The 21,690-nt window shown below is 43.5% G+C and overlaps 1 protein-coding gene across 1 annotated transcript in view; it reads right to left on the bottom strand.

Moving 5' to 3' along the window:
* Window positions 1–2,565: 2,565 nt before the first annotated feature.
* MYH9 (myosin heavy chain 9) overlaps window positions 2,566–21,690 on the bottom strand; it is an 88,972-nt gene continuing 69,847 nt past the window's right edge. Inside the window, exons 22-41 of the mRNA XM_053253466.1 lie at window positions 21,267–21,473; window positions 20,844–20,981; window positions 18,377–18,500; window positions 17,471–17,642; window positions 16,665–16,877; window positions 16,104–16,248; window positions 15,239–15,445; window positions 14,449–14,553; window positions 13,592–13,744; window positions 12,418–12,666; window positions 11,445–11,657; window positions 10,468–10,680; window positions 9,051–9,212; window positions 8,421–8,549; window positions 7,440–7,528; window positions 7,132–7,255; window positions 5,911–6,119; window positions 4,778–4,886; window positions 4,090–4,262; window positions 2,566–3,973 (exon numbers count right to left, since the gene is read on the bottom strand). Coding sequence (XP_053109441.1) covers window positions 3,856–3,973; window positions 4,090–4,262; window positions 4,778–4,886; window positions 5,911–6,119; window positions 7,132–7,255; window positions 7,440–7,528; window positions 8,421–8,549; window positions 9,051–9,212; window positions 10,468–10,680; window positions 11,445–11,657; window positions 12,418–12,666; window positions 13,592–13,744; window positions 14,449–14,553; window positions 15,239–15,445; window positions 16,104–16,248; window positions 16,665–16,877; window positions 17,471–17,642; window positions 18,377–18,500; window positions 20,844–20,981; window positions 21,267–21,473 — 3,252 coding nt within the window. The 3' untranslated portion in view covers window positions 2,566–3,855. The remainder of the gene's footprint in view (window positions 3,974–4,089; window positions 4,263–4,777; window positions 4,887–5,910; window positions 6,120–7,131; window positions 7,256–7,439; window positions 7,529–8,420; window positions 8,550–9,050; window positions 9,213–10,467; window positions 10,681–11,444; window positions 11,658–12,417; window positions 12,667–13,591; window positions 13,745–14,448; window positions 14,554–15,238; window positions 15,446–16,103; window positions 16,249–16,664; window positions 16,878–17,470; window positions 17,643–18,376; window positions 18,501–20,843; window positions 20,982–21,266; window positions 21,474–21,690) is intronic.

Here is a 21,690-nt window from a genome sequence, read left to right as displayed (position 1 = left end):
CATCTGGTGGGCCACTGTGTGAAGCAGGATGCTGGACCAGATAGCTCTTGAGTCTGATCCAGGCCTTCTCTGTTGCTGCCCTGAGACTCTGCAATGCATTCCCTACTGAAGAATCTCCCCATCTGACAACTTTTAGTACATTTTCAAAGATATCATTTTTCACCAAAGCTTTTTAACTAGACTTGTGGCTCTTTAAGGTTTTTATGTCTGCTTAATTTTGTTGTAAACTGCTGAGACAGAAGTCTGGAGCAGTATACACATTAAATAAATAAAACCCCTGGAAATAAAGAGCATAAGAATAGAGCATGGATATAAACGTGCCCAAGTCTGTCAAGAAGCAGATAGTAAGACCCAGCCTCAGTTACTCAGTTTAAAAAGGGGTAGGGCGGGTGGGAAGCAAACCACAAGGATAGGCTGAGATTGGAAGCAAGGCTTTAGGTCAGTTTTAACTCTGTAGTAGCATTAAGTTGGGCAGCTATGGCAGTTTCATAGGTGTTTGTTTATTGAGTGTTTCTAGTTAGTCACATTTTGTCTTATGTGTATGAGTGTGAGTGTGTGCACATGCACACACATGCTCAGTACCATAACTTAAATTCCTTTCAGTGTTATCTTCAGGAGCACCAAGGTGTGAGCCATGGAGCTGATCCCCTATGCTCAGGTGTGGCAGACTAGTTAATGCTGACAGGTAGGAGGAGGTGCAACTACTCCTATAGAATACTAAGCTTTCTCAACAGATGTAGACACCTTCCCCATCATTTTAGCAGCAGCAGACATAAGAATTTCTTCCACAGTCAAAGCTTTATAGTATGCCCATGTAGCTTATCTTCAAAAAAGCTGATTGGTAATACCAAGTGCCATGTGGTAGAAATTTGGACCTCCTCTTCACTGCCTATAGAGCCATGGTTGATTATGAAAGATTGTAATAAGGTTGTCACAGTTTTGTTTACCTAAACAGATGGTGGACTTGAACTCAATTCTGTGTGCTTCAGTAACACACTCGTGGCTTATGTACTGCTTAAAAACCTCTCTCCATACTTCCATCACTCCTGCCTTCTAAAAAGGTTAAGTGGGTCATAGTAAAAACTTTTCTTCAGCAGCCTCTATGAATAATTAAATTGGCATAAAATGTTTTAGTTGTAGAACTAAAAATATAGATATGGAGAACTTCATGTAACAACATATTCAGGTAAAAGTTTAAATTTATTCTTCTTGTAAGCAACACCCCCTAAAACAAAAATCCTAGAAAGTTTTCGGTGTTGTCAGGCACCAACAGAGTGGAAGAAAAACAAGGACAGGTAACTGGCATTTTGAAGAAAGGAACAGCAGAGTGTGTGCACATGCGTGAGCAAGCGAAAGAGAATTCCTAGCAATCTTCCAACATACCACACATGTTTGTTTTTACTCATTTGTGTTAGTCACCAAGAATTTATTTGCAAGGGTGAAGGGAGATTTTTATGCGACCCAATTCTTGCGGCTAAGCTCACTGACGATATAATTGTAGCTACGCAAGGCTTCATTGGTCTTCCTGCCACTTAATGCTTCAAGCGTTAGGTCACCCAGATTGGGGCTCTCCAACACTTCATTTTTTAAAAAAATAAGTAATATGGTTTGTAGACTCCATTTTAAAACAGGAATCTATTTTAAAATAGCAAGTCTAAATTGTCTGATTATAATATAGTATCTCTTTTTCAGAGTGCAGGTTGCCCATTGGTAGAGGCACTCTGAAATGGAACTATGCCACCTGGAGTTAAATGGAGAGTATTACAACTTATTCTAGGCAAGTGACAAAACAGCATCAGTTTTGCCCATACACGTTTCAGGATGCAAGTCTAATGTATACCATTAAAATACCCGTCTCCCTTTTCACCATTTGTTAGAGCTCTCCACTTTGAGCACAGCTACATGTTCAGATTGTGTTAGTAAATCACAGGGACTATAACACTTTATAACAGGGGAGCAAAGTCTGAATGCTTCCTTACATAGACTTCCTGCACACAGAAAAACATTGGGGTGAAGGAAGGTCAGAGCAGAGCACTTGTCCTCTGATGGGCTGGCTTTCGGCAGACAGGTGTACCAAGCATGCAGGATCTTTGGGACAGAATCAGAGCTGGAGGGGAGCCTTGTAGGCCTTAGAGTCAGACACTCTGCTTGATGCAGCAGATCTAGAGATAGTACTTCCCCACATGGCTATCCAGCTTTGCTTGAAGACCATTAGCAAAAAAGAGAGAGAGGGAGAGGACCCACCACTCCCCTGAAGTAATTGTACTTTAACTCAAAAAGTTGAAAACTGTGATGTAAGTGTGAAGTTATTTTATACATCGTCCTGCTATCCAGGACGGCACCATCTGCAGCTGAGAGAGGGAACCATCCTATAATCAAAGGCCACTGCAAGAAGTGCTTTTTAGACAACCCTACAAATGACTGCCTCACTTCCACATGCCCTAAGCAGAGCTAACCATTTCTTCTCGGCTAGACAAACAAGTATTTTGCTTCATATGGCAGCTCTCCTGCTGCCTCCATTGCATCCAGGAACATGATAGATCCATATAAACACATACAGAAGGCTGCAGCACACAGATAATCTTTATTGTTAGAGGAGCACCGGTAATCCATTACTGACTGTAGTGGAGACACAGCTGAGGCACATGCTAAGGCACTTATTATATAAAAAAAGTTTGCAAAAATTTGTTTCTGTGACAGCAACTGGGACAAGAGGCTCCCGCGGTGAGAGCGCTAACCATACAGTATACAATTTCATATTTTAATTTGTCATTTGCTCAGAAGTCTAAATGCAGCATATACAATATGGTTAAGTATACAGGTAAATCCAGCAACCAGTGTACGGGTGTAGAAAAGTAAAGACTATCTATATAACCGCAGACCCCATAGAAAGGCAGTGATAAAGGCCTTTATGTTTCTTAATTACTTATAAACGAGAAATACCAAGGCCTTCAACATATAATCTGTGCAGATTAAAAGTTTTTTTTCTTCCTTTAATATACTCTTAGTCACTGTGCAGAATAACTAAACCCATACCCTGATCACAGAGCTAGAGGTCTGGACATGACAATAAAGGAGTTCCTTGCCCACATTCCATTCCAATTTACTAGATCTGTTACCATTAAATATATTTGGTCCCAAAGTGATTCTCCAACATGTGCACAAGAGGACTTTTTTTTCCCCTGGCCTGTCACTAACTACTGGTCCACACTATGAGACACAAAGCCAGAGACTCTAAAACAGACACCATTGCACTTCAGATCTGTCCAGACAAGTCGCGAAGAAAGATCAATTTAGCAAGTCTTCTGAAGGAGCTTCTTCTCCCTTCATCCATCCCCAAGACTACGGGTATTTGGGAGTCATGTTGGGAAAGCTGTCCAACATTACTCACGAACTGGGCAGATTGAAGAGGTCAAAAGTGTGAGGTCACTGAACATGATTGCCAAAGCAAACAAGGGGAAGGGGGTGAAGAATGCTCCCTGCATCTATCACAAACTTGTTATTGGAAGAAAATAGTTGATTTACAGCAAGAAAAGAAGTCGCTTCCCACCCCCACCTCCCTCCAAACTATGAAAATTCATCAGCAGCCATGGCAAGGACAATGAACGCTACAGGATTTTGTAGCTCCCGGACTCTGATCGGACTGCAGAGTCGTGACTCTTTGGCATTCAATACAAAAGAGTTTGGAAGCTGGGAGGGATGACACTAATGTCCGATGGCTCCAAATATTCCAGGGAACATGGATGGGTGTGCTCCACTATCCCAAGCAGGTTTTGGAAGGGTTTGCAGAAGTCCACTGGATAAAGGGGAGGGTGGGTCACTCCATCATGTATAACCTGGGTCCAAGCAGCAGCTCTATTCAGTAGCTTTGGCATCACCACCATCTGCCTTGCCATCCACTTCCTCATCGGATACTTCACCTGCACCCTTCCTGACAATCCGGCGTGTTATAACAAATGGCATATCCCCCCGCCTGTTGGTGAGAGTACAAACAGAAGACAAGTTACAATGTGTGAAGGGAAATGGACCTTTCCGATTTTAGCCATGTGCATATTCAGCTCCTGGGATATTACAGGTATACGGTTTTACCTGAGTTTGCTCTTCAGGGAGCTGACCTCTCGGTTCATAGCATCGGCAGTTTCAGTGACATCCTCCAGCTCCCGTTGCAGCTTTCTACGGGCTGCATTGGCTCGCTGTGCCTCCTCTTCTGCTTCCTCCAGCTGGCGTTTAAGTTGCTTTAAGCGTACATTCACCTTATCTGCCTGCAGAGCAGAAGGAGGAGCCATCACAACCCTTGTTCATTCACCCCTGATCATTAGACACTGATCGGAAATCCTTTATCTACAATATACAGATTAACCTGCTCCTCTCCTCTGACACTGGCTTCCTGCATATGGGCTTAACCTGTGGGTTTATGCCACGCAGCAGTCCTACTTTTCTTATGCAGCACAACTAGATTCTCCTCCCTCTGTTTATAACAAGCAGTCCATGAGTGAAAGCCTTTAGGACTGAGCAACAAGAAGTGTCAAGCTACGAAATTTCCACTACTAGATATCCTGACTTGCAAAATTTATTGCCGGATGGGTGGAAATTTATGATTCTAAGACTCTTCAAGTCCCCAAGGAAAAGGGTGGAGAAGCCTATATGGCGGACACTGCTAACACCCTAGCAGCTTGTTAACAGCTCCAACAGATGATACTTTGGTGGAGTTGCAAGGGATTGGCCTCCTATCAAACAGTTCAGATTACCTAGAACTGTCCCTCAACATTGCACATACCTGATCTTTATACTGCTCAGCATTACGTCTCTCATCCTCCACCTGTAGGACAACATCCTTCAGTTTCTTCTCTGTACGTCTCACCAGCTTGCTGGCAGCCTGGCGCTCCCTGTAAAGGAAGGAAGTATCAGGTCAGGTTGACAAAAGAATTCACAGTTAGCCATGGCTCACATTTGTTTGGAGTCAAGGTCCTATGCAAGGGCAACAAACTACGCAAGGCCAGTGGCAAGAAAGATCCTCAGTTTGAGAAAACTGAACACAGAATCTAACTTTGATTACAAGTTTAAAGGCTAGCAGCACAGAAAAAGCCAAGAGGAGACACACTTGGTATATTAAAGAATGCTGGCAGACAAAACTGGAGCAAACAAGAAATGGGTCACTGGAAAGCTTTAAGGATCAGCCTCAGAGGCATCACTCTGGCCCATCTAAAACTTCTGCTGCTGGGCACCTTCTCAGTGGCGGTGTCATGCTAGGGTACAATGACGAGATGAGACAGGCTCCCTCTCTTTCTTTTAGATGGGCTGGAAAGCATTTTAGTCAGGTGGGCATTTGGCGTGTCATCTATTCTGCGGCTTTCACTGCAATTCTGTTTCAGTTCTGTTACTTCAGATTTACTGGATAAGATTTTAAGTGTTCATGTTCATACTCATGTTTCTGTGCCACTTTGAATTAGAACATTGGGACAGAAATATCCTGTGGTACTCTGATTGCTTGCAAAGTCAGAGAGGTTGCTGTGTTTGTGCAGAGGCAGGTTCATCTGTGTTAAAGATCAGGGCTAATTCAAAATTACCAAGACGCAACCCTTAGCATGTGGTTATTTTAGGGAACAACAGTGCACATTATAGCAGAGTGAGTGACTCTGGCCTTTTGCTCAGATCCTTTTCCAGGAGCTTCAGATCCATCAGTCTGTGAGAGAGATCCTTGAACAAGAACAAGATCTGGACCAAGAGCAGTGCCAACCCAGCCCCCCAGCACTCAGCTCCATGAAACAGTCACTTGCTGAGGGCTACATTTGGCCTTGATGGTAGAGAAACCGATGTCGGGGGGGTGGGGAGGGGAACCAGGAGCAGTTCTGCTTTCCTTGGTAGATCAACAGCTGTAGGAGGGGTATGCAACATTTCACTATCACCTACTTTGTCTCAGAGTCCAGCTGTTCTTCCAGTTGTGCTATCTTTGCCTCCAGAGCAGTGATAGAAGACTTGTATTTAGATTTCACAGCACTCTCCATTTCCTGCAGCTTGGCCTTAAGTTCCTTGTTCTGACGCTCAAATTGCTGGCGCGCATTTTCATTCTTCTGGGCATTACTACGCTCTGCATTTAAGTCTGTGTTTATCTGGTCAATCTGTGGAACAGAATAAGTAATGTATGGGTTATGGCTATAGATAGCATCTGAAAGTATATTTCTACCTCTTCCTTCCCCTTTCCTTATGGTTTTATCCTTTCAGATTGCAAGCCTGCAGACTTTGTTATTTTTATCTCAATTCTTGCACAATGCCTAGTTTTCTGGCTGTTTTATGAGGATCACATGACTGACCTTTGCTTCCAAGCAGCAATAATATTTTGTTCTTGTAAGCAGCCTACAACACCAATACCAACCCAAGTAATCAATGCTGACTTTGTGGTATAACAGCGACATTTTCTAGATCCTGGGAATTCTCCAACATGCTGATATAAATCAGCCACCAGTTGCAAAAGAATGCCAAAATGACTCCAGATACTTAGGTGATGGTAAAGTATGTGTGAGTAGAGGAAGGCCACCTCCAACCTCCCATTCTAGCCCTTTTCCATCCAAAATCCACAGTACTTTTATCCAAAATTAGGCTACCATTAACCAATTGGTCACTGTCTCCCTACCTGCTTCTCTGAAACATATGAAGAACAATATGACACAGGGTTACCCCATTATTGGCATTGGCCCTCTAGCAGGCCAAACAGAAGATTTTTCCCAGCTCTGCTACTCAAGAGCCTTATCTGGAGATGCCAGAATTGAACGCAAGATCTTAGAAAGACCAAGCACAGGCTCTACCACATGGGATTGTCTAGAATGTCAATTAATCATCTCTTGCACCTAGAAGAACTACTAAAGGCAATACACATCTTTATACAATAGGCTATAATAGCAATAGCAATAGCACTTACATTTATATACTGCTCTATAGCTGGAAGCTCTCTAAGCGGTTTACAATGATTTAGCATATTGCCCCCCAACATTCTGGGTACTCATGTAATGTAAAGGACACTGTATCTTCTCTCCAGATATCATGATCTGGATGCATTATTGTATGAGAATTTTCTCAATAGTCAACAGAAGCTTCCACCCATCAGCTGAAGCCTCCACACCCCCAACCATATACCTGCAGGTTTGCTTTCTTGAACCTGTCATTCGCCAACTCCGTATTGCTCTGCTCTTCCTCCAATTCTTCCTCCAGCTGAGCTATCCGAGCCTCCAAGCGCCGCTTCTCCTCCAAGGCCAGAGCTCTAGAACACAGGAAGAGAGCACACACAGAGTGAGATTATTGATGCCGCACACCTCCCATGAGAAAACTCACAAGATATTCTCTTCAGCATTCAGGATCTGCCAAGGGCTCAATCACACACTTAAGACGCAGACATTACAGGCCATCCTTCCCTTGGCAGCCCCTTCCAAAATGCCATTCCTCACCCTTTGCCACTGCTGTTGGCAATCTCGTCAGCAAGCTCATCCCTCTCTTGCTGAGCTTGGCGCTTGGCACGCTCAGCAGCCGCAAGTTCCTGAAATCAGAACAAGATGTACATGGACTACAGGTCAAATTCACACTTCCTGCAGACAAATTATGGAGTACAGGGTGTAATAGTTAGAATGCAGCTATAGCCAGCAAGCCAGCAGAGTACATCTCAAGTACAGAAAGCACTCCCCGATAGTCAAAAAGCAACAAAAATGTTGTGGGATTGGGGCACAGCACTTGAGTACCACAGTAACCATTAGTCATTCATCAGTTTGTGATGCTAGGAAATGCATGAAGCGCGAATGGAACTTGTACAGTTCAAGGCAAAGCATCCCAGGATCCTGTGATATAGAGGTTAACATATATCCTTTGCTTTTGAAGACAGCTGTACCACAGATTTTATATTTTATGTACACCCAGCCGTGCCCATATACAGGTATTTGGCTTCTCCTGAAGGAGGCCTGATAGTTCTACGTTAACAGAGCTCCAGCTCTGCTGCCTTGAAGCAGGCAGGGTTGGAACTGGGAGAGCGCCCCCACCGCGGAAAGGGGCCAAGCATAGTCATTTGCATTGGCCTGCACTGAAGGAGACTGAGGGGAGAGAGAAGAGGACTGAAGCTGGCTTTAGCCTGAACCCAGGAGGAAAAAGGCTGAAGATGTTTGTGAAGAAAGTCTAAGAGGGAACTTTAATCCAAGAACCCAGCATCAAAGGCATTCAGCTACTCCAACATCTAGTCTCCGCGCACACACCCTGAAGCAGCCAATATGAAAATAACTTGGATATGGAGAGGTGGAGGAGACAGGAAGGCTGAGGAGCCCTGCTAGCCCATCATCTTCATTCCTTTTTCCTGAAGGCACACCTTCTTCATGCCTCTCCCCACATGCTCCCTTTGAGCACCAGCTCAGATTTCCTTATTAAAGTCTTTTGGGTCTAGTTACCTCTTGCATTTGAATCATTTCTGCTTCCATGCTCTTCAACTTCTTTTCATTCTCTTTGGCCTGTGCCAAAATGTCTTCTCTGGAAGCACGGGTGTCCTCCAGCTCCCGCATGTAATCCTTTATTTGGGCCTACAGAGATTAGACAGATAACCCATCAACATATGGAACTACCTTAGACAGAGTTAGTTTATTGGTTCACCTAGCCCACTACAGTCTACTCCAAGCGACAGTGACTCTCCAAGGTTGTAGGCCTTGTATCTTTTCCAGCTCTGCAACTCAGCTTCCTTAAGTGGAGATGCTGTGGACTGAACTTGGGATCTTCTGCACACAAAGCATGTGCTCTAACAGTGACATATCCAAAATGAAATATCAGAACTCTCCTACATTCATGATAGAGTAAGCTATATTTACATACTGAAGTCTTTCCACCTAACACAATGAAAATGAAATACAAGGCGGTCCCAATAGTGTTTGGGTAACAATTTCCTGGACTGAAATTCCAACTGCATGAGGTTTGCTGCTATGCCTCAACAGCAAACACAGATCTTAGAAGGTGCAGCTCTAGTAGTTGTCTCCTCCCTGGCTCCTTGTGGCATAGTACCAGAGAGCAAGCAGAGAACTAAGCCTGACCTGCAACTTCCGGAGTTGTTTGATGGCTTCATCACGATTCTTGTTAGCCGAGTCTATCTGGGCCTCCAGATCCTTCAGGTCCATTTCCAGCTTCTTTCTTGCAGCCACAGCAATGGAGCGCTGCTTCCTCTCATCTTCCAGCTCCACTTCCATCTCTCGCACCTGTAGGGAGTTACAACACAGGAAGTTTAATCATAAGCACAACCTCCCCACCACATCTGTAAGGCACAAGAAAAAGGGGAAAGTAGTGTGTAGTGACCAGCCAGCTCTCCCGTAAAGAGTTAACTGGAAGTGAACCCTGTCCTGACTGACAGGCTGGTGAATTCCAGAGCTCAGCCAATCAGCACACCAGGTGGGTGGGACCTAGAGAGCCATGGGAAGGAAGAGAAGGTTCCTTTGTTAGAAGCAGCTAGGCTGGAGGCGAGAGAAGCACAGGCAGAAAGGCTTAGTGAGGTTCAATGGAGTTTTGCTCCCTCATGGTCAAAAACTAGCCTAGAGATTTCTCTCATGGAATGACTCTGCAGGTTTCCTGGGAAGCCAGGAGGACAGAAAGCTTGAATTCTCATCCAGGATTTGGTGAGTTCAAGACAAAGGAAGCCAGGACTTTGGCTTTGGGAAGTTTAGTCTACGGAAAGTTTGTTTAGTCAGATTCTGCGTTAGACTTTGTTTTGTGTGTGCTTTGTATATCCCTGAAACTGTTCAACCTGTAACATAACTAAACAAAGAAACTCTAGCCTTCACCCATCCAACCAGGGCATTGTAAAAGACTAAGCTTTTTAAAGGTGACTTTGTATCTCCCTGTTCCTTGCAATGGGGTGCTTTTTGTAGTATTCTTTTAACCATTGATTATTTTTACCTGTAACTAAAAGCTGAGAAAGCCACAGACAGAAGCAGTCTGTAGCATTTGAAAACATTTTTTGTTCTTTTCTTTACAAGCCTCCACTGAGTGAATTTTTTACTCAGGAGAAAGGAGGGGCTAAAGGGGGGCTTTTTCTCTGGTGCAAAACATACCTCAGGAGCTCAGCAGTTATTAGTTTTTCTCCACATGTAGGCTTGCAATGTGGAAGGTTTTTTGTACTTTTCAAATAGCAAAAGAAAGAGTTCCCCTGGGATTTCCACCCCAAGCCTAGGAAGTGTCAAGCTCTGTAAAAGGTGGTGGCGGCCACCATTTTTTAACCTACCAAGAATCACAGCAAAGTTTTAGGAGTAGCCTTTGCTCAGAAAGCATAGAGGAGATGATTCAGCATTTTTCTTCTCCTCATGTGGGCTTGCTCCGAGCCAAAAAAATCCGCTACAAGGTGCAAGCCTGAGATGGCTGAGTCAGTGTGATCACATTTAAGAGCCACCCGATTTCGGGCTTTGCTACAGAGAGATTCCAGCAGCAGTACAGGAGCTTCCTAGACATCAGGAATTTTACCTGTCTCGTCAGCTGCTTTCTCTTTTCTTCATTCTGCTCATCACGGGCTTGGAGATCTCGCTCAAACTGTGCTTTCATGGCTTGCTGGTTCACTTCCAGACGCAGCTTGGCATCTTCTGTGGCTTGCAGCTCATCCTCGAGCTCTTCCAGCTGAGTCTTCATCTCTTCCACCTGCTGCTCCAGAGCTCGCTTAGACTTCTCCAGTTCATGGACCTGCAGCACCAAAAGATTCAGTTTCTCCCACCATGTCAGCATCACTGCTTAGTACTTTCGTGTGCTTTTGTAGGCAAATGTTTGTTAATATTTTAGTTAAAATCACAAACAAGGCATTGGGACAGGAACCTATTCCCAATTCATCACTCACTTCCAACAATCCTGATCCTTGCCTGAGCAAGTTCCTTTTGTATGGGACCAATTTATGTATGATTTCCTGCTATCTAAACTCTTTTCTCAGCCCACTGAAACATTTGCAAATATAAACCTATTATGTATGTATTAAAATACACCCCTCTAGATAGGCAGGTGTTTTATGGTGCAGCAGTGATGCCATATTGCACCAACCAACAGAACTACTCTAATATGTGGAAGTCACAGCATCTTTTTTGTTGTTTTAAAAAAGTGGCTTTATTCCTCAAGTTCAAGATGCAAGTTTTTTTCAAGCTTAAGACTGACAAAAAGGCTGCACTTGTTTGTGTCCTCACACTGGATATGTGTGAGAGCACATTTGTATGTCCACTGCATGCCTGACACCGTGCAACTTTACAGCAGCATGGTCCCTTCCCAGATGAATTACAAAAGGGTATACTCTTAGTAGCAGACTCATTTGTGTCTACATCTTATTGCAAGGACACTGTACATCACTTTTAGCAGGCACTCTTTTCTCCTACGGTGCTTCCCAACTTCTTTGCTAATGCCTTTCTCACCCCAGGTTGTAGGAAGGTGTCATCCCTAACAGCGCAGGATCATCATCAACTTACACTCTTGCCAACATCATCCTTTGAACTCATCAGATCCTCCATTTCTGTTCGGAACTGCTTATTGAGCCGTTCTAGCTCTGCCTTTTGTTCTATGGCTTCCTCAAGAGCTCTGGCCAACGAGAGTGCTTTTGTTTCCTTCTCGCGTGCTTCTGCTTCAGCACGATCCCGCTCTTCAGCATATTTTGCAGAGATAGTTTTCTCTTCTGCCAGCAGCTGGAAGATGGGAAAAAGAAAAAGAACACAGTGGTGTTGGAGATTTCCCCAGTAAAGGCTCTGCTATCTGCACATGTCATTCCATCAAGCATTACTACAGGAACAGGCTGACAATCAAGCATAGCTCCAAAGAGCTAAATTAAGTATTAATTCCAGATACCTGCCAGGATAAAAATTTAATTCATTCACTTTTGGACAGGGTGGATTTGATTTAAATCAAACTGATTTAAATCACGATTTAAATCACTAGCAGGGTGGATAAAAATAAAAAAATCCGATTTAAATCAAAAAAATCTGATTTTTTTGATTTAAATCGGATTTTTTATATTTTTTATCCACCCTGCTAGTGATTTAAATCGTGATTTAAATCGTGATTTAAATCAAATCCACCCTGCTTTTGGACTCCGTTCCAATTTATAACAAGCAAGAATGGACAGATGTATTGTTCAGGATTATTTCCAAAAGAAAAGTCTGATCTAGGATACGGTGACACTTTGGAAATTCACTACCAAACAGTGACTGACTGCAATACATCTCCATTATCCTTTAGTTACAGGACAAGGAATGTGCATCACTACACAGAACACTTCTGTTGTACTGGTGAAAAAGAGAGAAGACAATCATGTTGCAATTTTTGTTTTTGTTTTTAATTAATGTTTTATTTTTAATCTAGTTGTAAACCGCCCAGAGACGTTAAGTTTTTAGCAGTATAAAAATATGTTAAATAAATAAAAATAATAAAGTGTGCAATGAAGTATACCTGATCAAACTTCTTCTGTTTTTTCTCCAGGTTGGAGACTATCTGCCGCTGATGATCCAAATCCACAGCAATATCATCCAGCTCTTGCTGAAGCCTGGTCTTTGTCTTTTCCAGCTTGTCATAGGCAGCTGCCTTTTCCTCATAACGCTGACTCATTGCCTCCAAGTCTTTTTGTAGCTTCTTCTTTGCTTCCTCCACTGACTCCAGACAACCAAGGCCTTCATCCATTTTTTTCTTTGTTTCTGCAATCTAGGGGATTGGGGGTGGGTGACGAGGAGAGAAAAAAGGGACAGTTTGGTATTTTTGAATGGAGTAAAGAGGGAAGCAAGAGGTGGAGTTTTAAATCCAATTTTGGAAGGAAAAGATAAGCCAACACAGATCCCAAAGGAGTGACCTAGGATGAAGGGATGAACCAAGACAAAAGACCAAGGAAGAGAGACACCATTTCATGTTGTGGAACCTGTCACAATAAAGGCATGATCTCCTGCTGCGCTAAGGTCCAATGATAGGATCCTTAGAACAGCAGATGGGGTCTGAACAGCAATATCTCAAAGTACGGTTTCAGGGGCAGAAAGTTTCTAGGGCAGTTCTCACCAGTACCATAGTAAGCAATTCATATTCAGCTGACCAAAATATAATTTCGGCTACTACACATTCCCTGTGGGCAGCTATCCAGTCTGCCACAAAATGAATGCCATGGTCTTGAAAGCTGGATTCTGACACTTTTTTTACACTCATAAGGGCACAGAGATGGTAAGGGATCTGGAAACCAAGTCCCATGAGGAATGGTTGAAGGAGCTGGGTATGGTTAGTCTGGAGGGGAAAAGACTAAGGGGAGATATGATAGCTGTCTTCAAGTATCTGAAGGGCTCTCATAGAGAAGTCAAGGCAGACTTGTTCTCTGTTATTTTGGAGGGCAGGACTAGAACCAATGGGTTGAAATTACAAGGAAGCAGATTCAAGCTAGATATTAAGAAGAAATTCCTAACCACAGAAGTTCAGAAAAACAGTTTGCCTCACACTGTGGTGGGCTCTCCTTTGCTGGAGACTTCCAAAGAGAGACTCAACAGCTGTCTGCCAGGGATGCTAGAGCAGTTTCCTGCACCCAACAAGATTAGAAGACCTCCAAAGTCCCTTCCAGCTCTAAAATTCTGTAAGCTGGTTCTACAAATACCTGAAGCTGAAGAGCAGAAATTTGTTTTCCCAAGTTCCTCTTTGCCTCCTCTTCTTCCTCTAGTTGCTCTTTGAAGCTGTTCTTCTCATCTTCCATTTGTTTCAGCTTGGTGCCGAGGCTCAGCTTCTGACGTGTCTCCTCCTGAAGCAATTCCTATAACAAATCACCAGGTTAAACAATTAGCAACTTTTAATGAAGAGTCCAAACCACTCAAATATATTAGACCTGAAGCACAGAAGCTTTAAGCAATGGCTCAGTGTCATGCAACAACTTCCTTAAGGCCATTTGTCCCCTGAAACCATCTGGAGAGGGACTGCTCAGTGTTCTCTATGTACGAGATCAACCACTAATTAATGGGAATCTATAGCAACCACTCTCTGTAGTTTGAAACAAAATTTCCCCGGGAAGCACAGGTGCCCCAGACCTTCCAGTAGCAACACAAGACGTTTTTATTTAGTATAGTAACAGTTCAGAGCTTTAGAAATTTCAGAAGGCAGAAACATCTTGTCTTACAACCCTGTTTGATTTATGGCATTAGGAATTGTTTATGATAATAATCATTACGTTATTACTTGTGTTAGATGCCTTTGAAATCAAACATACATTTTCATGCAGATAAGCCACAGTCTTCCTTCCCAAGCTTCAGGCTGGGAGAGGGTGTTGTCTCCAGTTACACTGGACAGTTACATGAACAGGATCCTGGAGATAAAAGTTTAGATGACCACCAAGACCAGCCAAAAGTTCCCAAATCTGTAGTCCATTATCATTCTGTCACCATAAAGCAAGTATACAACCAGCACTTTAGAAGTCATAGCAAGCAAGTCCATAGAAGGGTATGCTGCTATCCCAAGCCTCACCTGTGTGTCCTGCAGCTGTGACTCCAGTGTAGAGAAATCTTTGGCTAGTTTAATAGACTTGCTGTCTGACTGATTCAGAAGACCACTGACATTATCCAACTCAACCTGAAAAAGTACAAGCAAGAGAATTTTGAGAACAATCCCATTTATTTTTTATATCCTGCTTTTCAGTCATCAGCAAAGGTCTAATGACTCATTTCAAAGGCCTGCTGATTTCACTTTTTGAAGGGTGGGAGAAAAACCCGAACAAGTTGCAGCCTCTAATATCCCTTACTAAACATATGCTACATTATGCACTGAAAGGGTTTGGAGCACATATTGCACATCAGGTTTGCCATTTCAACTTCTAGAGGACTACTAGCTTAGCACTACTGCATCTTCTTTCTTGGTATAAAGTTGGAGCAAGTAACAGTGGAATAATCCTGAGTCTCAAAAAGAGCACTGCTCCATGAGGGTGCAGAAACCCAAACTTCTTAAAACTGGTGTTGAAAAACTAGTTAGAGAATGCCAGTGTGTGTTTGTGTGGCGAGGGGGAGGGCATGCTCCATGCTTTGTTTCCAGAAATAGATGCAGCAGATTCACATGTTCCATTCCAGGCCCTTGATGTTCCAGCATCCTCTCCAAGTGTTAGAGTAAAACCGCAACAGGATTTAAGCAGGAAACAGCAGTACAAGAATCAAACTCCAGAGAGAGAAGCAGCAGCAGCAGCACTGCTGTCGCCACCCTCTGCTCTCTCTTCTAAGTTCTGTAACTGTTCGTCACCACCAAGCAATACACTCAGGACCCTCACCTGCAGCTTGTTAACTCTCTCAGCCAGCTCAGTCCGAACTCTCTCGCCCTCTGCAAATTTCACTTGCAGCTCTTGGAGCTGCGTTTCAGTCCTCTTCCTTTTGTGCTCAGAGTCTCCTTTGGCCTGCAGAAGGACCTTCACCTCATTCGACAGCTCAGCGCGTTCACCCTCCAGAGCCTGCTTTGCCTTCTCAAGGTTCACTTTCACCTGATGGAGACGGAAGAGAGAGCTTTACCCTGAAGTGCAGTCATACCAGAAGTTTTGACTGTATAAATAAGCTTTGAGTGTACAATTCTGAACTGAGCTCCTAATTCAGAAGTCAAATGTTCAGTGTGGGTTCAGCAGCAAAACATTTGCAACTATAAATCCATAGGTTTCCAGATCTGTACTAGAGAGACTTGTGTGATTATGAGTGAAATTCAAGCCTCCTGCACAGACAATGTCTATGCCAATAAAGGGAACTGAAAATGCAGTATGTGGTTAACAGTTATTTTAAGAAGATGTCACTAATATTTAGGAATAGCCAATTACTCTTCCAGGTAAAAGGTGGATTAGCAGTTAGCCTAGTCATATGCTCCGCTCCTCTACAGTCAAGTATGGTTTCTTGTTACATTCCAGTTACGGAAGCAAATGCCCACTGATGCCATTTTTACAAGTAATGTTAGAAGACCTTTCAGTCTCCAGTGGATTACTTCTGAATGCTGTAGGAAGTGGGCGCCATTCTCTCCCCTCCAAAGGACACAATCCATCAACAACATTGTTCTCTTATTGCTTAGCTTTCCATTACAGACACAGAAAACTGAAACATGCTTCTCAGGTAGCATGCACTTAATGCAGCGCTACACTTTTGCAGTGCCTGACATACCCGTTTGGTCTGCTCCAATTGCTCTGCCAGCTCCTCCACAGCCTGGGCATGTTTCTGCCTCATCTCTTGGAACTGTGCCTCGTGGGTTTTGGCCTCGTCATCCAGAGTCTTCTTCAGAAGAGTCACTTCTTGCTCACGTTTTGATCTATTAAAAACCCAGATATTTCTGATGACATGGCAGTTGAGAAGATCAACCCATATGCATTGGGGCAGGACACTGTCAGAAGCCCAACCCAAGTACGAACTTGAGGGAAATTTTTTTCAGGATGTTTAACAGCAGAAACTAGCAAAACCTTCTAGTGAAATTTAAGCGTTTATCTGAAAAGGCTCTGAGGTTATGTCTGGAAATGCCTAGGTTTTGCCTTTGCTCCCCCACACTCCCAGGTACAGTAGTCAACTATTCTGGGCATTCCCATCACACAGCAGGGCAAATATAAATCGGACAATAATGCAACTCAAGGGACTTCAGCCCTACAAGCAGCTTGGCCATCTAGTTTTTCTACCCTTTCGAAAGGCAGAATTGGTCTCCACAGTACTGTGTGCATCAGCTATTGCCATTACCTGAGCTCCTGCTGTGCTGCAGTTGAGTCTAGTGTGTCCTCCAGCTCTGTCTTAAGGGCCTCAAGCTCCTCGCCCAGATCCCTCTTTTGTTTCTCTGCTTTGTTTCTGGCTCCCCTCTCAGACTCCAGGTCCTCCTGTAACTCTGTTATCTGAGACTCCAGTTCACGGATTTTCTTCAGAGCCATGTTCTTTTGAGCAGCCTCCTCTTCCACCCTACATGGAGTTAAGAGACACACATCACACCAGAGATCAAGCTCTATGGACCACAAGTATCAATATGTCTACAAAAAAATCACTAACGAAGAGGTTAGTGTTCAGTGCCATCCCAACACCAACGCTCCATGTCCGGGCCTTGTTACATCCCCAGCTAGATTCCACTAGAAATATTAAATTTTCAGCTTTTCACACCATAGAGATTAACAAAGTGCATGACCAGTTTAATATATATCAAGGGACTTATAAATTATAAACACAAGCCAACTATACACTTTATTGATGCCTCCTGATTTCATGAAGGCATGTGGACTGGTAACCACCCAGAGCCATTTTTGGAAGGGTGGTATATAAATCAAAATCAATCAAATAAGACTTCTACAGCGAATTCTATTTAAAATTTACTTTTCTTCCTGTGAATTATTTGCCAGCTGCACTGCTCACCAAAACAGAGGTTACCAGGCAGATTCAGATCTTAAAATCAAGGCATTTCCTTCCAAAGCCATGCCAGACAATCTTAGGAACATGCAGAGAAAGGATACTTTTTCCCTAGTTTCCAACAGCTGACTTAATCCTCAAGACCAAGGCCTCACCTAGCCAAAGCGGCTTGCAGCTCCTCCTCCTTCTTGGCCAGCTGCATTTTGAGTTCCGCTATTTGAGCCTGAAGTTCAGCAATTTGGTCATGCAGATCTGTAGAGTCCCCTTCGAGCTTCCTGCGAGTCTTCTCCAACTCTTGCCGCTGCTTTTCTTCCCGACGTAATCGTTCTGAAGGAGAAAGCAGATCTGGGTCAGTAGGGCATCTAGTTTCTTAAAACACTAATTAGTGCTTCATGTGAGGAGGAGACGACTACCAGAGCATACAACTAGACATAACAGTGATGGCCTGCAATGACAGTTCCCAGTGTTGGTACCCATGTCAGAAACTGGCATTTGAAGGGATACATCTCAATCTCCACAGCTTCTATTCATTCCCCTACCCCTACCCCCGCCCAAAACACCAGTGGCCAGTTATGGGGATACAGCACCATCTCCTCAAAGCTGTGGAACACTCCACAGCAGCCAGACTGTGCATAAATGCTGAAGCTGCTCTCAGTTTTGGAAAAAAGCAGGTTAAAAAAAAGTAAAAATCTTTATGCCAGCTTTACTAGCAATACAAGACTATTTCAGAAGCAGCATCACAAACCCCAGTAGTCAAGCACCACTGAATACACAAGAGCAGAAACGTTCCCACAACAAGCGGAGAAATGAAACCAGCTTCTCTTCTCCATTGGTCTGTTTTAGAGAGTGTTTTTATTCAGACCAAGACTCAGCTGACAAGATGTATAACCTTCAGTCATCCAGCCACTGCATGGGTCTATCAGAACGATCAATACCTCTCATACAAAGCTCCAGTGTTATTAACCCCTTGGGACTAAAAAATCAATGCAGGCAGTGATTTAAACAAAGTGAGAAACCCCTGATGAATGGGAGAAAAGGATGAATAGATCAATCCCTCCTACCTTCCAACTCTGTTATCATGGCCTCGTGCTTGTTCTTGAGTTTAGCTAAACTCTTTGACTTCTCTTCCTCTTCAGTTAAATTGGTGGTGAATTCTGCAATCCTGTCTTCTAGTAGTTTCTTCTCCTGAATGAACCAGAAAAGTGTGTTGAAGAATGAGCACAACTACAAGTATTTGCTGCCATATTAGTCTGCCTTTGCAACTCTCCAACTATACAACAAACACATTTCTGTGATATTAATTCAGGTACATTCTAGATTGTTCTTGGATAATGAAGCCACCCAGGCAGAGTGGGACAGCAAGCAAAGTTCACATCCCTCACTTCTTTATTTCCTAAATGAAAACACAATTTTATTTAGCTCCAAGTCCTAGCACAAGTTACACTCACTTATTGGATCAGCATTTGACAGTCTCCTATTACCCAACTCATTTATTTTCTTCCATAACTCAGTAGAAATTGAAAATTCATATTTTATTTAGCTCAAGGTATAGGTCCTCTTCAGCTTTAGCAAATATTTCCACAAAGAATGAACACTCCTGTTAGGAAGACTCATCCCTTGCACAAAAAGTTGTTTTTCTAGAAAAGTCTTCCTAGCAGGTTCAGCCTACTAGGAAGACTTTTCTAGAAAAACACCTTTTTCACAGCCACAATTCACCCTATGAAGTTCCAATGCTTTTTCATCCCAAGACTCCAAACAGAAGAGTTAAGGTCCTCTGGTCTCAAAGGAATTATAGGTACTTGTCACCCACTAATCTAATCCACTTTTCCAGTTGAAGTAATTCTGCCTTGCCATTCCACCCTCGGCAAGAGAACAGCTACACAATATTATCTTGTGTCCTTTGGGACTCATAAACATGGCAATTCTCATCTCAGTCAGAATAGCCTTCATAGTATGGTTTGATATGTAGGGGGCTGGTGTGTATTGGGGGGCGTGCCCTGCCTTGTAGCATCGGGACTAAATAGGAGTTTGGTCATCTTCGGTCCTTTGACTTCTAGGCAATTCCTGAGAATTGAGCCAGTTACCAGTTTTATCATCCAAACTGACAGAAGAGGCTTCACCACTTCCCAACTTTCCTTAATTCCAGCCCACCATTCCTTCTTCTGCCTTACCCTTTGTTTTTTAACCAACTGCATTCCTTATCAGTCCTTCAAAAGCTTATAAAGAACAGCCCTGCTGGATCAGGCCCGAGGCCCATTCAGTCCAGCATCCTGTTGCACACAGTGGCCCATCAGATGCTTCTGAGAAACCCACAGGCAACAGGTGAGGGCATGCCCTGTTGCTCCCCTGCAACTGGTATTGAGAGGCACCTTGCCTCCGAATCTGGAGGTGGCCTATAGCCACCAGACTAGTAGCCATTGATAGGCCTGTCTTCCATGAATTTATCGAAGCCCCTTTTAAATCCATCCAAGCTAGTGGCTATTACCACATCATGTGGCAGAGAATTCCATAGATTAATTATGTGCTGTGTGTAAAAGTATTTAATTTTGTTGTTCCTAAATTTTTTGACCTTCAGTTTCATTTGAGGACCCCTGATTCTAGTGTTGTGAGAAGGAGAGAAAATTCTGTCCACCCTCTCTACTCCATGCATAATTTTATACATCTCTGTCATGTCTCTTTTCCAAACTAAAAAGCCCCAGATGTTGTAGCCTTGCCTCATAAGGAAGGTGCGCCAGGCCTCTGATCATCCTGGTTGCCCTCTTCTGCACCTTTTCTATTTCTACAGTGTCCTCCTTAAAATATAATGAGCAGAACTGCATGCAGTACTCCAAATGTGGTCACACCATAGATCTGTATAAGGGCATTATAAAACTAGCCTTCTTATTTTCAACCCCCTTCCTAATTATCCCTAGCATGGAATTTGGTTTTCTCACAGCTGCCGCGCACTGAGTCAACACTTTCGACAAGCTTCCAGCTGGTCTATTACTTCTTCATCCACTGTCAGTTAACTCTCAACTAAACTCTCTCCTGTTGGTCTGGTTCTGGAACCCTCAGAACTATTTCCATCAATCAAAACCAGCCATGCCCCCTACCCCATTAGCAACCACAACTAGGCTCCAAGCACTTAGCAACAGTTTCCATGCTCACCTTTCCACAAACTGCCAAACGAAGCAACATACCATTCTTAACTGCAGCCTTTTCCCTTTAATTCTTCCAAGCTTGATCAGGAAAACTCTCAACTGATACTCCAGATGAGACAATGGGGTGGGGGTGGGGGTGGGGGTTAGAAACCTGGTCTCTCACAAATAGTTATTTTAAAAGGGGATCTGTCAACGGAGCCAACACATTGTGAAACCAGGCACAAAAGTCCATGTCTTCATACAAAGCTAATCTCTGTGAAACTAGCACTCACACGCCATTAAAGCAACAAAGGAAGCCAGCAATAAGCATACTAACACCTCTCCAGTCACATAGGTGAGTGGTAACTGTTTTGCCTCCCTCCATACCAGAGCTTTGTTTCTCCCTTACCTTGGCCAGTTTGCAGTTCTGGTCTTCAAACACCATCAGATCTTCCTCCAGCTTCTTCAGTTTTGCTTCAGTGGTCACTTTCTCCAGCTGCAGCTTTTGTCTGGCACTTTCTTCTTCCTCCAACTGCTCTTCAAGCTCCTGTACAAGGAACAAGAACACCACATTCAATAGGCCAACAAGTGGTCTTTGATCAAACTTTTTAATGAAGGCTACGCAGCCATCTTTGGATGGTCTTATGCACTGACAGACAGCTGGACATGCTTAGGATGGGAATAGGACAGAGTACACTAGATCCAGATTACCAGAAGTCACTCTCTTCCTGCATATACCAAACTTTGCCTTCTCATCATTCTGCTAATGACAGCCACATACTCTAGACTATCAGTCCCCATTACCACAATACCCGCTACTGTCTTGCATTACCTGAATGTTCTGCTGCATTTTCTTTTTCTCAGTCTGTAGATGCTGACAGCGTTCCTCCTCTTCCTCCACTCTGGACTCCAAATCATGACAGATCTCCTCAAGCTCCTGCTTCTTTGCTGTCAAACGGGCTCGGATCTCCTCAGCCTCAGCACAGAGTTCTATCTCTGCTTGTAACTGCTCTTGCAGCTGCATCTTCTCTGTCACCAACTATACAAAAGAAGCCCATGTCTTTTAGATCAAGATTAACCTTTTTGTGTGTGCCTAAAAATTATTCATCCATAAGAAGTAGTAGATTTTCTTCACACAAACAGCCCCCCCCCCCGAAATGTGGGGTTAGGGGTAGGGAGAGAGCAAGACCCTGTGCTTTTTGCTATAAGCTAATGCTCACGGCAGAACAGCTGTGTGCATCACAGCAGCAGCTCAC

This window comes from Hemicordylus capensis, chromosome 5 (genome assembly GCF_027244095.1).
Source record: "Hemicordylus capensis ecotype Gifberg chromosome 5, rHemCap1.1.pri, whole genome shotgun sequence".
Classification (NCBI taxonomy): Eukaryota; Metazoa; Chordata; class Lepidosauria; order Squamata; family Cordylidae; genus Hemicordylus; species Hemicordylus capensis.
The sequence above is the reverse complement of the archived record's forward strand: the minus strand, read 5'-3'. Positions and strand labels throughout refer to the sequence as shown.